At 36.3% G+C, this 16491-nt stretch overlaps 1 protein-coding gene across 1 annotated transcript; it reads left to right on the forward strand.

Moving 5' to 3' along the window:
- Positions 1 to 226: 226 nt before the first annotated feature.
- LOC135695268 (uncharacterized protein KIAA0930 homolog) lies at positions 227 to 16443 on the forward strand. The gene is made up of 14 exons (XM_065214262.2): positions 227 to 473; positions 2438 to 2592; positions 4293 to 4330; positions 4712 to 4772; positions 5356 to 5433; positions 9547 to 9575; positions 10340 to 10412; positions 10673 to 10738; positions 11704 to 11778; positions 12248 to 12423; positions 13137 to 13222; positions 13797 to 13836; positions 14390 to 14460; positions 15892 to 16443. Exons 1-14 carry the CDS (start codon positions 359 to 361, stop codon positions 15930 to 15932), a joined length of 1104 nt encoding a protein of 367 aa, XP_065070334.1. The 5' UTR covers positions 227 to 358; the 3' UTR covers positions 15933 to 16443.
- Positions 16444 to 16491: the final 48 nt, after the last annotated feature.

Consider the following 16491-nt stretch of genomic DNA (forward strand, 5'->3'; position numbering starts at 1 on the left):
TTTGACAACAACTTGCCCGCTCTGGCCACAGTTTTTCCAAATGATATTTTGAAAATTTGGCATATTTATAATTCCATGATCTTGATTTAGTTCAAAATATCTGTTTGTTAAATATCTGTTTTCATGTTTTAAAGCCTTTAAAGCCTAGCCGACATCTACAGCTACATGGTTGGTTTTTAGGCACGAGAGCAGGGAGCTTCCTTAGCACACATCATAACCCCTTATTGTTGGTTGACTCGAGAAAAATTTTACCATAAAAATCACAACACAACTCTTCTTTCGGAGCTCATTTCATGCAGCCCATTCATTGCAAAACGTTTTACATGAAGTAGTATCGAAGTTCCTTCCCGTTACAGACATGGCTGCTTCTGGCCTGGTGTACGGGGCTGGAGGAAAGAAAGATCTTCTTACAGTTTTGCAAGACTATATAAAACAGCAAGAAAGAAGAAAGTCTCACAGCTCTATGAATGAAGGCAAGTTGTCAGGAATCATTCCATTTCGTCAAGCCTCATGGCCTCTGTTTTCCTTGCTATTTGTCAATGTGCATTTGCTAGTCCCTTGTCCTTTTCACAAGTTCATTTATGCCAGTACGAAGATTCTTCTGTGAAGTTAAATTGATTTTAATCATAATAGAATCACAAGATGTCTGAGCCCATGTTTAGATATTTCTACTGAAGAAAGACAACTTCTGTTGCCTTACTGTCATGTCCAAGTTCCAGAACAGCGAGATAAACAGTATCAAAAAGTCACAGAGCTAAGTTACACAAACCAGATAGTATTCATTTACCGTCCTGTTCTCTATACCAAAGGCGTGTACAGCCCTGCCTATACGGCCTCGAGCACTTTATGACAGACCGGTTAAACAGTAATTTTTCTTAGTATCTACTTAATAGGCAGTTACTACAAGATTGTCTTTATTGTTAGCAAAAGAGTTGCCCTAAACATTTACAGCTAATAGATGATGTGAGCCACATTGTAGGGGGATGATGTTATCAAGTTTGATCTTAAAGCCAAATATGTCTTTAAATAGATTCAATGATAGCAGCAAATGTCCCTGTTGTGCTTGCATCTACTGTTAAACAGATGTAAAACAGCGTTTTAGAACCCTACCTAAGGCATTGCTGCCCTGTTTGGTTAAAGATAGTGAACCCTCTGATGAATTTCAAAAGTTACAAAACCATGCAGCCAGAACAATTATAGGATGTCGATCAATTATCCTTGCCAATCATTTGTGCTCTTGGATAGCCGACAGTCAGGGAGTTACACAGGGATGCCAGAATGACCAAGGGGCAAGGGGGTGGGCTTAAGTAAAAAGGCATTTGAAAAAATTAATTCCCAGCTACCAAAAATTCTTACTTAGCTGTCATTTTGTTTTGATCTTCTGTGAGTATCTTAAAAATCGGCTAAATTTTGGCATAAGCGCTGGGTGGAAATGGTATTAATCCTACTCCTGAGTTAATTTTCCTTTTTTTTTGATGCTCCTTGAGTAAATGCTCCAGATTGGTTGCATAACCTTTAGGAGTTAACGATTGAAGATTGAAGATAAGAAATTTATCTACAAGTTTCGAGAAATGATGTCATAAATAAGGGACTACAGTCAAAATTTTATACGAATCTCATGGATTTCCTGCAAAAGACCGGCGTCAAGGGCACTTCTATGAAAAGGGCACTTTAGCCCAGTTGCCCCTCCTATAAAAAGGCAACAGGGGCGGTTGACCCCTCATGCCCCATCTCTCAGGCGTCCCTGGAGTTACTTGCTCTTGAAACCCTCAAGATGGTTTTCAAATCCCTGAATGGTGAGGCCCCATCTTATATGAGTGACATGTTCACTAAGGTATTCTATTATCAACCTAAGAACTTCAATGTTTAGTATAACTGCTGGTCAGAGATTGTTTTCGTCTGACTCATTCAGAGGGGGAAGTCCAGAGAATATTTCCAGAGAATTGGTTAAATGATGAACACAAAAGGTCAACTAACTTTAAAGATATTTGAGAAAGGGCTGATAAAATCCTGCATTGCATGAGTCACAGTATTTTTTATATGTAAATTTATTTTTATCTTATTTCTTTCAATCTTATTGTATTATATTCTGTTTATTATAGTTATTTTAACTTATAGCATATTTAAATACATGGCCCCCTGTGAATCCTTTTTTCTCTAACTGAGGAGGTACCATGCCTAAAAAGTTGAAAATGAAATGAAAATGGAGCATCTGAAGTAGCATGCTCTGCATTGTCTACTTGGGTTGTCAGAATCAAATCTGTTTTAAGCCAAGGGAGTTGCTTCCTTAGCTGCTTGTTGATGGTAATTAAGTGGAAAGTTGGTAAGATTTGTAATGTTCATATATCTTTTGAAACTTTCTGACAAACTGAAACAGGACACAAAAGGAAAAATTCAAATCACTGAAAATTTATCACATTATTTCCAATATTTTTAGATGGTTTCATCATTGTGGTAAAAGAGTCAGTATGGACAAGCTTATTTGGAGAGTACTTCATGTCATTAGACCCTGATGAGGAGGTCATTCCTCAAAATGAGGACGATGATATGCTTTTTTATGTAAGATGCAACCCAAGGAAAACTGGTGATGAGGTATGTCATGTTTGTTCTAATTGTGCCCTAATTTTGAGATAAACCAACCAATCACAAAGAATATTATTTAACAATTGGCATCTATTCATAAGCTGCTATTTCTTTTGTCACTACCCTTCCAATATCTGTGAAAAGTAAATTTTGACAAAGAAACATAAGACAGAAACCTTTTTGTACAATCCTGGCTAAAATCAAAACATTTTTGAAGGAACATGATGACCTAATAGTCATTGATGAAGGAAAACTAACCTTTGATATTTTTGAAGGTGTGAATGTTGCTAGGTGAAAGAAAATCAGTTTGTTTGATGCAAGATTTTGCGAAATTATTTATTTCTTTAGATTACTTCTAGTACGATGGATAAATTGTATTTTATATTAGAGGTTTAGTTTTGAGGCATGTTTGCTGTTTTCCAAGTTTCTTGCTTATGCGCTCATCAGACCTGTTTAATATCTCTGATGTAACTAAATTGAAGCATAGAAGCAAGAAACCCCATGTAACAACAAGCTTTTGTCAGGGTGCAAAATATCGCACACCTTCTTTTATTCTGAAAGCGAAATTCTCTATCAATGATTGATTTTGTTGGTTGGTTTAAATGTAGATATTTCCTTTGTACTATTACTTCATGCCATTTCAAAAAGGCTTAACACCTTGTCAGGATTGCAGATTAAATATAAGACCAATATAAGACTAATAAATTATCAAACGACAAATTAACAGTGGATTCCCGATAATATGAAATCTGGCTATAACTAATTTTCTGGTATAAGAAAATTTTGTCTGGCCCCTTGGATTCTGCTGAACTCCGTACAAATTCCCTCAGTATAACAAATCCCATATGTAACAAACTCTGGTTATTATGAACCAAATTGTATGTCCTTTCATCATGATTTTCCTTGATATTATGAACTTTTCTATAAATTTTCACCTTTTTTTGGCCTACTTTTTCCCCAGTGTATATTTATCACTATTTCTCAGGGGAATAATTATTTTTCATCGGCAAAACAGACATTGGAAAACATGCGCTTTTTATGATGCAAAAAATGGAAAAGGGATTTGTGCAGAAGTTTACACCTTTTCAAGACTTTATAGCATTTCAGTGAATAGCTTTGCCATACTTTTTTCTATAGAACACAATCCATACTATAAAAATTTTGTCCAGGAATTTTAAAGGGAACATTAAGTGTGGTGAACAAGATTTTACATTTTCGATCGCTAATTTAGCGAAAGTAGCAGATTTGCCAATTATACGATAAAAATTAGCGGATTTTTGGATTTTGCTACCCCCATATAGCCCCCTCTTCAGACTTCGCTTTGTTGTAAATCTAGACTTTGGCGACAATTTAATTAATGAAAAATGGCCCATCATTATCTTTTATGCATTATCTTTATGGACTATAGACATCTGGCCGGTGAGGATCATAAAGTAGCTGTCATGCTTGATAACCGACAGCCCTCTGGGCACGGATTTACACGCAAGAACGGTCATTACAACCAGATGAACGCCAAGCCCCTACTGAGTCTGCTAAGGATATATTATTGAAGTTGATTAAAATTATGTAGAAACTTGCTCAAGTATTCAGAAATAACAAGTATTCATGAAAGCCTGTAACAGCAAACATATGTCTCATTTTTAAGTAGATAATTATATAATATATCAATAGCATTAACATATTTATTTAATTTATTTTCTTTTGATCAGGTTTTTGTGTTTAGAAAAGAATCAAAAAGTAATCCTGGGTAAGCTATATATGATACTGTTGACATGATCTATTATTAACGTATGAATGATTATGAAATTATCAAAATGCAACGCTATATAGTCCAAACAAGTATATAGCAAGGTTAAAACACCCAGAGAAAGTAGACTTAAAGTAAGCTTAGCGTAGCTGCCAAGTCTCATGCTTGAATCTCTAGCATTCATGGTTGAAAAATCAAAATAAATAATAGAATCAAAGGAAACTATAATTTGGTTCTATGGATCAATGGATCTCAAACATGTAAAGATAACATTAGTTCATTTAGTGAGCTGTCAGGTTATTTAGGATTCACATACATCTCAAACTTGTTGTGATATTGATGTTGGAAGGTGAATTGCTCTAAAGTTTTTCCTCTAAATAGGCTGGGTGACCCACACATCAACTGGGAGGAAACTGTCTATCTTAATTTGATTATGCATCATGTGAGTTACCTGACTTTATTTCAATTTTCTTAGGGATAATTTCTTAATCAGGCCCCCAAATCATGGCAAAGCTACATTTTCTGCCTGCAGGACGTGCCTGTGGTTAAAATCAAATTTTTGGGATTAAAACCAAATCTTGTGAATTTGCAAGTTTAATGCTGACAAGGATTAAGAAAGAGAGGGAGGGTAATGTGTTTTTCCAACTTTACAGATGCTGATAGTGGAGAAGGAGTGAGAGAGAATAGCTATGGTCCACAAAATCCATTGTCCTGCACCATAAGATCCTCCCTTATTTACCCATTTGTCTCAATCTGTACTCTGGTGTATGCATTCAATAATTTCAAAGCAGTCCTCTCATCCTTACATTATCAGCCCTAACATTTAAGAGTAAATCTGAAATCTTTCAAAGAAATAAAAACAAAATCACACAGCCTCAAGTAATGTTTTATAACTACGTAATTATTTGATGGTTAGTTATGTCACAATCACCAACAACTATTAATCAGGTTATAAATGGTTACCCTAAACACAAGTAACCTCTACATTTGCCTTTCACAAATGAAAATTTTCTTTACATTTGCAGATGGAATATGATTTAACATGTGCAGTTTGTACAAGGCTTCCAAGTCGAGATATGAAGGTTGTTAAAAAGGCATCAGTGGTAAGCTGTATTCTTTCTGTTAGAAAAAGCTAAACTAAAAATATTTTTTTAAGAGGGGAATTGTTTTTATTGTCAAAGGCAAAGACACTGTTTGAAGGTTTTTAAGCTTCTGCTGCATAGTTTGACGAGGCTGTGATTCAATGGATAGCCCGTGGAGCTACCACGCAAGCAACCTGGGTTTGATTCCCCATCTGTTAATACCATCAATCTGAAAGACTTGCATTGTAGTGTCGACTCAGCTCTCAATCCTTCTGAGGTGGGTAAATGAGTACCAGTGGAAATGCTGGGGCTAACAACTGGTCACTAATGATGCAAGTCATGCCCATTGGCTGCACGTGCTGAATGGCTGTACGTTGAAACAGCTACAGCAATGTACCTGGTACAGAAGGTGTTGTAGTTAGTTTTAGCTGTATAGTTTCAAATAAACGTTCTTTTCAATTCAGATTTGAGAATTTAGAGAGGCAGTTTCTGCATAACAGTTAAAATGTGTTCCGTTTCAAGTTCAAGTAAAAGGGTGCCAAGCTGCCTGCTTAAGTTACAAAGCTCTGCCTTATTTTGGCTCATTGTCACCCAACCCAACAAAGTTTTCAGGCAATGGAGAATGTTTTGTCCCAGATTGCGGGTTCAAATTCTGTCCTCACCATGTCACTCACCCATATTTTCTCTTTGTAAACTTCCAAAATTTGTTCCTACTATGGAGAATGAAAGGACACTAAGAAGTACAGTAGAAACCATTTGATTAATTAGATGTAAAAACAGATCTCATGGATTTAGGAACATAAACTTGACAGACATTGTCACCAGACTTTTCTTAGCGTTTTGCCATCCAGCCTTATTTTTGCCTGTCATCTAGCCTTGGTCTAGCATGAAAGTCACATTCATTTAATTTCAGCCACATATCAATCTGGGCAGTGAAACGTATAAACATATTTTGCATCATTTTACCTTGAAACAATTGTCTAGTGCGACTGCATAACCACAGAACGTTATGTAGCAAATTGACGATAACATATATATTATAAGTTAAATAGTTTGTCTCTTGATTACATAGGGTTTCATTACTAAAACATTAATCCTTCTGTCCAGTTCTTTCTATTCTGCTGCCTCCTCCTGTGAAGCAGATAAAAACGTCCATCAACAAGGAAGTGAACTGTTGGTTCTAGGAAGGAGTTTTGGCTCATTGTCAAACTAGCTAGACACTAGACAAGAATAAACGACAAGAATAAACGACACCAATACAGTAGATAAAATATGGATAAGGGCCTAAGGTTTTCATTGTTTAGAGCGAATAGGATTACTAAGATGAGCGTGCTCAAGCTTATCCTTATTGTGGAAAATTTTCTTGGCTGACTTTGTCATAGAAACCTGAGACGGGGGTGGGGCATAGAAAGACGGCCGTCGGTGCATTTGTGGTAAATGGGGGTTCTGTTGTTTTTTTGGATTCACACTTTACAATACAAACAGTTTTTAAAAATTAAAGTTACTTTTGCTAAACAAACGCTGGTGAGAAGGCACAAAAAAGCAACCAAAACTGATTTTAAATATTATGATAATTACGATATAAATAAAAAATTCCCGCAAGTGTCAAAATTAATCAATTTCCTCAAGAAAAGATCACTCCCTTTACCCAATACCAGTGCTGTATTGAGAAAAAGCCGGGGGCTCATCAGATATACGCAGAAATTTATAGACACAGTCTTATGCTCCCAGGGGCTTGCTCCATCTTCTTTTATCCTATTTCAATGTAACACCCCTCTAACAGTGCTTTTCTCTATATGTTAATATCAAGATATCACACCCCATGGCCAAGCCCTTTTTAAAAAAAATCTAATAAAAATTACTTGTACCATGTTTGGATAAATGTTATAAGGGGTGAAGTTTAATGGGCTTATTTTGTCAACTAATGACAACTTCTCTAAGCTTCGCTCTATTTGATATCTTCACTTTATTGGCGTCCCGTACATCGCTATTCTTGGAATCTGAATCCCCAGTATTCTTTCGACCACCTTGACAGTCCATAATCAAGGCGTTTCTGAGATGGGGTTATCGAAACTCAATGGTTTTTTACAATATATTTCAGCAGAAACATAGTGTACAGCAGGTGGTGCTTCGTGACTCCTGTTTACCCCATCACTTGTGCTTCCGGTTCCCTGCCCCGTCTCTGTTCCAAGCGAACGATTACGCCTTCTTTTCAACGTACACAAACCGCGAATTTTCGTTAAAGCGATCTTTCGAAATCTCGGTTGGAGGAAGACGTAAATAAATGGGTCGATGAGCATGTTTATATTCCACCATAACTCGAAAACTGGTTGCGCTTGAATGCTCGTTTCTTCAGCGTAAGAATGCAATATCGACATCGCAAGGTCAGGAATGATCGCAAAGAAGACAAAACCAACTAGAATAACTGTCGTAACAATGAAAAATCGATGGTTATCGTCGTTCGTATCTTTATGTCGAAACTGGAGATTGCTTCGCTTCTTGCGGTAGAAAAGAGAACTATATGTAACGACAAATAAAACGACAAAAATTACGTCAAATGCTACCCAAACAAATTGGTCGTAAAATACTCGAATTTTTTCCATATCCAAAAAACAGTAAATTGGCGCAGGAATCAATCCAAATATCCAAAGAAAAATAAGAAGATTCCGCATTGTGTTTTTTCCAGAAATCGACCGGTATTTAAAAGGAAAGTTACAAGCAAGAAACCGGTCCAGTGTAAGTAAATAAAACATTGTATACCAGGGATGGTAAATAACTGCCCGGATCATCCAAACTATTAACCCGGCTTTACTATCCAGTGCTGCGTGTCCGGATAATTCAACTGATATTTGGCAAATGAAACCAAGCGAATTCAAAATGTCAGCAATGCTTAGACTGATAATAATAAGAACTTGGTTGGACCGGCCGACTTTTGCCGCTTTCAGAATGTAAATTCCGCAGATATTGAACACGATGGCACCAACAACAACGATTATACTGAGGATGTTGCATGCTAGTTTCGACGCTGCATCCATTTCACATCCAAAATTCTGATGAGACCAGACAACGTAGATGTTTTGTACCTCCGCATACTTATCGATGAACTTTTTGTTTGTGTGCAGGATTGCGCAACAGCACTAGTGGTACGGGGGTCATGTTGTGAGCCATTCCAGCGTGCTGTATGGTTCACAGGGAACCGCTGTATAGAAAATGAACCCCATCCTGCGCGTTTCTTCTATCAGCTTACGTTTTTCTTGGCAAGGCTGTAGTATTTGGTTTAGTTCAGGGTATTCATGAAAATCATTTCTGTAGCGGAAGCGTCCTTGTTGACTCAATCAACTTCCTCTTTTTGTTTATCTCATTTGGTTTATGCACGGATTTCCTTAGGTCTATTTTCATTCAAATGCTACTTTTAGCGTGAAAGCAAAGTTTGACAAATCCATCCGTGGAAAAATGACTTGTATAAAGCTGTTTCGGGATCAATTTGAAACCTGTTTCAACTTGAAATGAAATCTGAATAGTATGTAAGAATGTACAATTCAGAGCCTCCGACGGAAACATGTAATACAGTGGCCATGCCCATCCCTCACTTTTTGCAAAACAAAGAGCTTTTTTCAAAATCTCACTTTCCATCTTGTGTTGGAGCCCATGTAATATGGAAATAAAAAGGAGCTTTTCTCAGCCGTGTGCAACGAACTATATGGAACAATAAAGCCAAGTGGAACCATGTATAATCTCCCTCAAAGTAGGTAAGTCGTACTGGTTGAGTGTTGAGCTACAAGAGGAGGGGCATTTAATGGCAACCGGAGTGGAGGGCTTCACAAAATTTTACGCCGTGTTTTTGATCTGTTACATTTTATTTCAAGGCTCCTTGTGCGCTGTTGTATAGAATAGCCCTAAATAACACGATGTGTCGGACAACAGCCATTAGAAGCCAAATTGAAATTGCTCCAGTTGTGGATCCAAGATACTGTACTGTACAGCTATTTCCACTGCCACTGCTTCCAATAACTCCTCTTGTAATGACTACTGAATCTTGACTCTCTATCTCTCTCTAATAAGAAAGCGCCTGGTTTATTGCCACTTTTTTGATAAGATATTACTAGTTTTTATTCGCATCTCTCTTTGTTTCAGAAAATATACGCATCGCCCCATGCACGGAGGTACGCGATTTTCATTATTATACTCTTTTTTATAAGAACCAGTAAATTCAAGTTCAGGCTGGCTGTTCATAGTTCTTTCGAAAATCGCAGGCTGGATTGTTTTTAATTTGTTCTTAATTTGTAGGGTGTAAGCAGTGCGATTTCTAGCTTTTTCGCTCTAGGGAGGTGGTCAGGCCTCACTTGCCAACAAAGTGCGCGAGACAACCTACATTAACCGCCATGTTTGAATATTCACCAAAAAAGCACCCACACATCGCTAAAAATCCTTTTTCTTTAAGATGAAACGTTGCTTAAAATTATATTTCACAGTAGCTCAGCCTCAGCTTGTTCTTAATTTGCTTTTAACTTTTGACCAGTTTTGAGGCTCATGTTCTTATAAGAAAGTTTTTATAAAAAAGGGTGTCCTTTAGATATAAGCTTTAGCCAATGAGGGCTACTATTTTAATGAGGTTTTAAATAAGTATTAGGTTTAGAATTCGTTCAGAACTGCACTTTACAACCAAATTGATTCAGGGTCCATTTTCGCTTTAGACAAAGATTGCTGTCGAGGCAAATTATCTTTGGGACAAATAACTACCCTTCCCTTTTTCTGTCTCCCGTGACACATGAATCTTCACCTCAGACAACTTTCATAATCAACTAGTTCGAACAAATTTCGCCAATGAATCGTATTTGCGTATTGTGTTTTCTGTGTCGTTTTTACCTATCGTTTTTTATGTATTGCTTTTTAAATATTTGTCTACGAATGTTTGGTTTATTCACAGAATGGACAGTAAAGGCGAGGAGTCCAGTCAATCTTACCCGAATTTATTCTTCATGATTGACACATATGATGAGGTATCTATTCGCGCCTTTGTTTAAAAGTTCGTTTCATAAGTTTTTCTTCAGTTTCATTTCATGAAAAAACATTTATTTATCTGTATGAAATACTTCTGGCAAATCAATTTAAAAAATCTTCTACTTAAAGAGCAAATCTTGCCCTCCCCCCAACTTAAACCCCAAAAATCACAGTTTTGTTCCTTCTATTGATGCCTTTAAATATGAAACTCGGTAAAAGTAGTTCCCTGCTCTTAAGATATGTTACTCTTTCCATTAAGGTTTTTGGATCTCTTTGTGTTGGCGAAGATGAGATGGTCTGCGTTGAACTGGTTGCCAAACACAAGGTTACAGCATTTATTGTTTTACTTTAAGCTACTTTGTTTTCGTTAAGAAAATGTCACACAAATAAAAATCGTATCATCCTAATTTATTTAACAGATTTTTGCTCCATGTTTGATCGAATTTTATGTCACGTGAGCATTTTGTCAGGTGCCTTTGTTTAGAATATGGGTTTACGGATCCTTCTCATCTTCCGTGTATCTTATTCGGACTGTATCTTATAGAAAACCGAGTTATCAATTTTCCCCTTATCTCATTGTTTCTCTGGTCAGTAGTTTTAATGTTCCTTCAGTGAACATTTTATCACCTTTTGTTATTTATCTTTTATGTTATTGAAAAATTTTTGTCTTCCATTATAAGTTTTTTTAACTTATTATAACTTGTCCTTAGGTTTCTGATGAGATATTGTGTTGAAATAAGAATTTAATAAAAAAAAATAAAAATGAAAAAAATGTATTCTGTGGAGTGTGGGAACGAAATGTCAGGAAAAAAGTAGGTAGACGATGTTGGAAAAACTTTGATTGAAAACGTTCCTAAACCATTTTGTTCCCCCCCCCCCCCCTATTTCATGCCATCTTGAAATTCAGTCATGTTTGCAAAGCTTTTTCTTTTATTTCAATCTTTTATGCACAATATCTCCTCAGCTAATATTTAGAGATACGAAAAATGCATATGCAGGTTTATTAATTACGATCATATGCAAAATAAAAATTACATCTTATCTCACTGAAGAGTGTTATTTTACAAGGTCTTTGTGTTTTTATTGGTTTTCGGCTTAGCAGCTACATTTTAGTTAGTTTTTGAAGTAGCTTTAAAAGGGTAGGTATGTAGCTTCCTGATACTTCTGAACAGTCAGAAAATTCTTTTTGGCATAGCCTAAATTGTATTTCGGAATCTGAAGAGCTCCAGAGAATCGCATGCTGCGAGTAAGGTATAGCTGGTTTCTTTGCATGCTTGTCTTTCATTCTAGGAAAATGGAAGCAAAGCTGTAATATTTCTCGGCTCTGTAACCTATGAGGCGCTGAAGAAAGTGTACGATAGCAAGGTAAATTACCTTCCTTTGTATTTCATATTCGCAATACAAATACTGCTCTCACTGCCATGCTTAGGTAACTCTGCCAAATCTTTGCTCGTTCTTTTCATGCCTCTCTACCCATAAACTACAGCGATAAGATTATTAGAGGTTCAAGTATAATATTTTTGCTATTGAATAGTATTTTCAGGGGGCTCCTCTAAGGGATGCATCAGCTCCATATTCTAAAAGGAAAATAAGGTCTAATTGATATTGGAAATGTTGCGAGGGTGACAGCCCAACAGGATCAAGAATATGCAAGATATTATTCACATACGAACTTCCAGTCACTCGGATGACTTGATTTTTTCTTTTGATGTAGCAAGCAACCCGTGTAGCCGCCATATCTGCAGGAACTGCTGATTTGACTTTTGTTTCAGCTTGTATAAACTTCTCCCTAATTAGGTTTTAATCATTTTATTTTCTATGGTATCATTCGCAGGGAAGTTTTGGGATGAAGGTAGCCCAAAAAATGTCACTAGGCTGGCTTTCGAACGATCAAGATCACACGGAGTTCATAAAGATGAAAGGACCACATGGAAAGGGGTTTGCGGAGATGGCAATTAGACAATATAAACCAAGTGAAAATGACAATGTCAGCAATGCATTGGAACACACGTATGTTCTGTTCACCCTCTTGATGTTCGGTAGTCTTTTCATCATTGGATTGCCAAACGTTTTCAGCAATTTTATGGAATTTCTCAGCTTTTACGATAGATTTAGTTAACAATTCGACTTCTACATACTTGTAAAGTATCCTCGTCTAAATTGGTATCAAATCAAATAATGACACGGCAATGAGCTCCCCCCACCTACCCCCTCCCCCAATGGCTACCTCTTCCTTTGAATAGTACGTCAAGTCATTGTCTTGTCAATAGTTACAGGACTTTCATTACAGATACCGTAAGTTTCTTCGAAGGGCAATTCGATAGGTCACCAAAATGGTTTACATTGTCATCTCTCGACCATCTGGAAAAAGTACCAACGCTGTCACAGCAAGTGGCTAAAGCTTTGCACACGGATTTGAAGGAGTGTGCACTGGGGTTGCTGCCGTTTAGGTAGCACAGTTAACCAGTGGGTGTTCGTGATACCCCAAGTGATAAAAGCTGCTAAGAAGGCAAGATCCCTAAGTAGGTCGTCTGCTGGATTTCCCAAGTCTAGCAGTGATAAAAGTGGGGGAAAAACATCGGGAACAAGACAATAGACGAGAAGCAAAACATTTAAAAAAAATAAACTGGTTACTGTTTGTAAAAATCTTTGTTATCGTATATCATATGTAACTTTCTGGTACAAAATACACTAACTTGATTATTTGTACATGTTGTTTATAGCTGTCACTGTCAAGGATCTGATGAGAGTGGTAGTTCGGGACGAAATTCAATATGTCCAAAATGTGGGCACAGAAAGAACCATGGGGGTAACTTATTTATCTTTTCACCCTATTGCTTGGAATTCTATTACGATCTAAGTATTTAAGTGTCCCATTTTATCGAATTCTTCTGTATTAGTAACTTTGCCATTTCAACTTTATCTGCACAGATGCCCTATCAATAAAATCATTATCGGCATCCACACCCTTTCAGTAAAGGTGGAAAGCACATTAGAGAAGATAGTAATAACGAGACTATAGTTTGTTATTCCATTTGGTTGTTTATTGGTCTTTGTGCTTGCCGTTCTACACGGTGTGTTTCTTACTTTTGTTTTTTGTCACTCTGCTACTTCACTAACTTGATTTCCGTTCACATCTATGATTCTCCTTGTAATTAGCTTGCTTTTGGTGACCTATGTGCCCCCAAAAATACGCTCATGCATGCTAATATTGTCAATTTATTCCCTCCGAAATCATTCGTGCTTTCATTGAATTTGTACCTCTTATCTTCATGGTGTTTGATTTCTAGGTTTTGCCGTTCAAATATCAGCTCTCTTGTTTGAATTTATGATTTATCTTGGCCTTTTTTGAAAAGTTAAACACCCGTAGTTTTCTTTCCTAGGTGCAGCACCATTAAGTTCATTCAAGTGGATGGGACATAGGTATGGTTCCATATTCATTTCCTTAAAAGTTTCGCTTTCTCCTGATTGGTCGGACAACAACACGTAATCCTCCCTAATGACTTGTCAAACTGTTTTGTTTTTGTCGTCATCATATACTTTGTACTTTAACTGGCTTGGTTAATATGCCTTAATATGACTTTTGAAAAGTTATGCTAACTGGGTAGGCAATTTATTCATAGCTTTCGAATCGTTGTACTAACTGAGTAGGCAATATTTTCATGGTGTGAAACAACAAGACAAATGAATGTCCACAGTCAAAGTACCAAAGTGGAGGTTCTGCTGTAATGATGCGATTATGTATGTGCTCTGATTCACTTTTTGGAAAATTTTGTCTTTTTTCGCATTAAGACGACTACAAATCGAGCGTCAGTCAAGGCTTTTGTCCCACAGTTAGTGTGAATGATTAAACGAAAAATTGAAATGTTTTTATGTCTTTGTGACTTTGTGACTTGACGTTATTGTGACTTTGAACACAAATTTAGTCATGAAACTGCTCTTAACAAGCTTAATTGATATAAATTTCGTACTTTAGGAAAAAGACAAGTAGTTTGCTTAGTACGCAATTAACATATGTCAACCTGCCTTGGAGTCGAATTATGAAAGGTATGTGTCTTGAATGTTGTATTCTGTTCCAAAAATTATGAAAGGTATTTGTCTTGTATGTTGTATTCTGTTCCAAAAATTATGAAAGGTATTTGTCTTGTATGTTGTATTCTGTTCCAAAAATTACGAAAGGTATTTGTCTTGTATGTTGTATTCTGTTCCAAAAATTATGAAAGGTATTTGTCTTGTATGTTGTATTCTGTTCCAAAAATTATGAAAGGTATTTGTCTTGTATGTTGTATTCTGTTCCAAAAATTATGGAAGGTATTTTTCTTGTATGTTGTATTCTGTTCCAAAAATTATGAAAGGTATTTGTCTTGTATGTTGTATTCTGTTCCAAAAATTACGAAAGGTATTTGTCTTGTATGTTGTATTCTGTTCCAAAAATTATGAAAGGTATTTGTCTTGTATGTTGTATTCTGTTCCAAAAATTATGAAAGGTATTTGTCTTGTATGTTGTATTCTGTTCCAAAAATTATGAAAGGTATTTGTCTTGTATGTTGTATTCTGTTCCAAAAATTATGAAAGGTATTTGTCTTGTATGTTGTATTCTGTTCCAAAAATTATGAAAGGTATTTGTCTTGTATGTTGTATTCTGTTCCAAAAATTATGGAAGGTATTTTTCTTGTATGTTGTATTCTGTTCCAAAAATTATGAAAGGTATTTGTCTTGTATGTTGTATTCTGTTCCAAAAATTACGAAAGGTATTTGTCTTGTATGTTGTATTCTGTTCCAAAAATTATGAAAGGTATTTGTCTTGTATGTTGTATTCTGTTCCAAAAATTATGAAAGGTATTTGTCTTGTATGTTGTATTCTGTTCCAAAAATTATGAAAGGTATTTTTCTTGTATGTTGTATTCTGTTCCAAAAATTATGAAAGGTATTTGTCTTGTATGTTGTATTCTGTTCCAAAAATATGACCTCATTACAGCCTTCTTCATTTCTCCCTTATCACAGAACAGAAATTGCCATAAACTGTAGAAGCTTATCGATAGTAATGTTAGCCCTAAGGCTATAACTAAACTACGGCAGGGTGGCAGGGCTAATGTCGATGAAGAAGATTGCAACTTTGTTTCACCAAGGTATTAGTTAAGATGTAAAAAACAACTTGTCGATGCACTCCGGCTTCTGGTATTTTCCAGATCATTTTACATAGAATAATGTCATATGCCTTGGGTAGCCTGCCTGTCTAATTTGTTTTGTTCTGTAATCTGATAGTGGTGTAATAGTTTGATATTATGTCATATATATTGTAAGTTTTATTTGCTCTATATAAGTTTTATTTTCTGTATCGACAGTCCAGCAGTCTTTCATGGACTTTCTCCTTCAAAAGCAAAACTCAATAAGATCGCTTTTTTTCTACTAAAACCACATTAGAAATCATTGAATAGCAAAACTGACGATGAATATCAACTTATTCTTGCTTTTCAGATCTACTCGAGGTTCGCCAGAGCCCACTGTTTTCAAAATAGCTTCTTTAAGCTAGACTAAGCGCCTTGATAAAGATCATGTCACCTTCAACCAGGTTTACTTACCAAATGATGAAAGGTCCAAATGTAGTTTAATTTTATCATGATGAAAGGTCTGCGACATATTTTTCTTACCCGTGTATTCAGAATAACAGAACCGTGAATATAGTATGTGAAAATCGATAAATTCGTTTTAGTGAACTGCAGCGCCGTCGAGAGGGGGGCAAGGGTGGCATATCGCCCCCAGGGCCTCGAGATCTATGGGGACTCATTAAGTGATGAATTTCATTTTAAAATGGAATTAATTAAAAGTAAAAAAAATGCCTTAATCGTAAAACATTTTAAACAAATGAATGAATTAAAACTAATCTAAAAGGCGTGGTCGCGAAAATCTTCTGCTCGCTTCGCTTGCAGGGAGCCTCGTCTTCCAGTTTTGCCTCAGGGTCACTAAAGCCCCTCGGCGGCCCTGGTGAACTGTGACGTACAAGAATTAGATTGCTGTACGTCGTTGTCTTATATTATGTGGTTTGTTTTGTATAGTTAATAGTAGTGTTGGAATGAT

The sequence above is a fragment of the Rhopilema esculentum genome, chromosome 2 (genome assembly GCF_057945365.1).
Source record: "Rhopilema esculentum isolate cy_ngs chromosome 2, ASM5794536v1, whole genome shotgun sequence".
NCBI lineage: Eukaryota > Metazoa > Cnidaria > Scyphozoa > Rhizostomeae > Rhizostomatidae > Rhopilema > Rhopilema esculentum.

Bases quoted from the DNA above. Each gene is read 5' to 3' on its own strand.
- LOC135695268 (XM_065214262.2), top strand. From the start codon at position 359: ATGGCTGCTTCTGGCCTGGTGTACGGGGCTGGAGGAAAGAAAGATCTT. The intron at 2,593-4,292 runs GTATGTCATGTT...TCTTTTGATCAG, and splicing joins CAAGGAAAACTGGTGATGAG to GTTTTTGTGTTTAGAAAAGA. The intron at 4,773-5,355 runs GTGAGTTACCTG...TTACATTTGCAG, and splicing joins TTAATTTGATTATGCATCAT to ATGGAATATGATTTAACATG.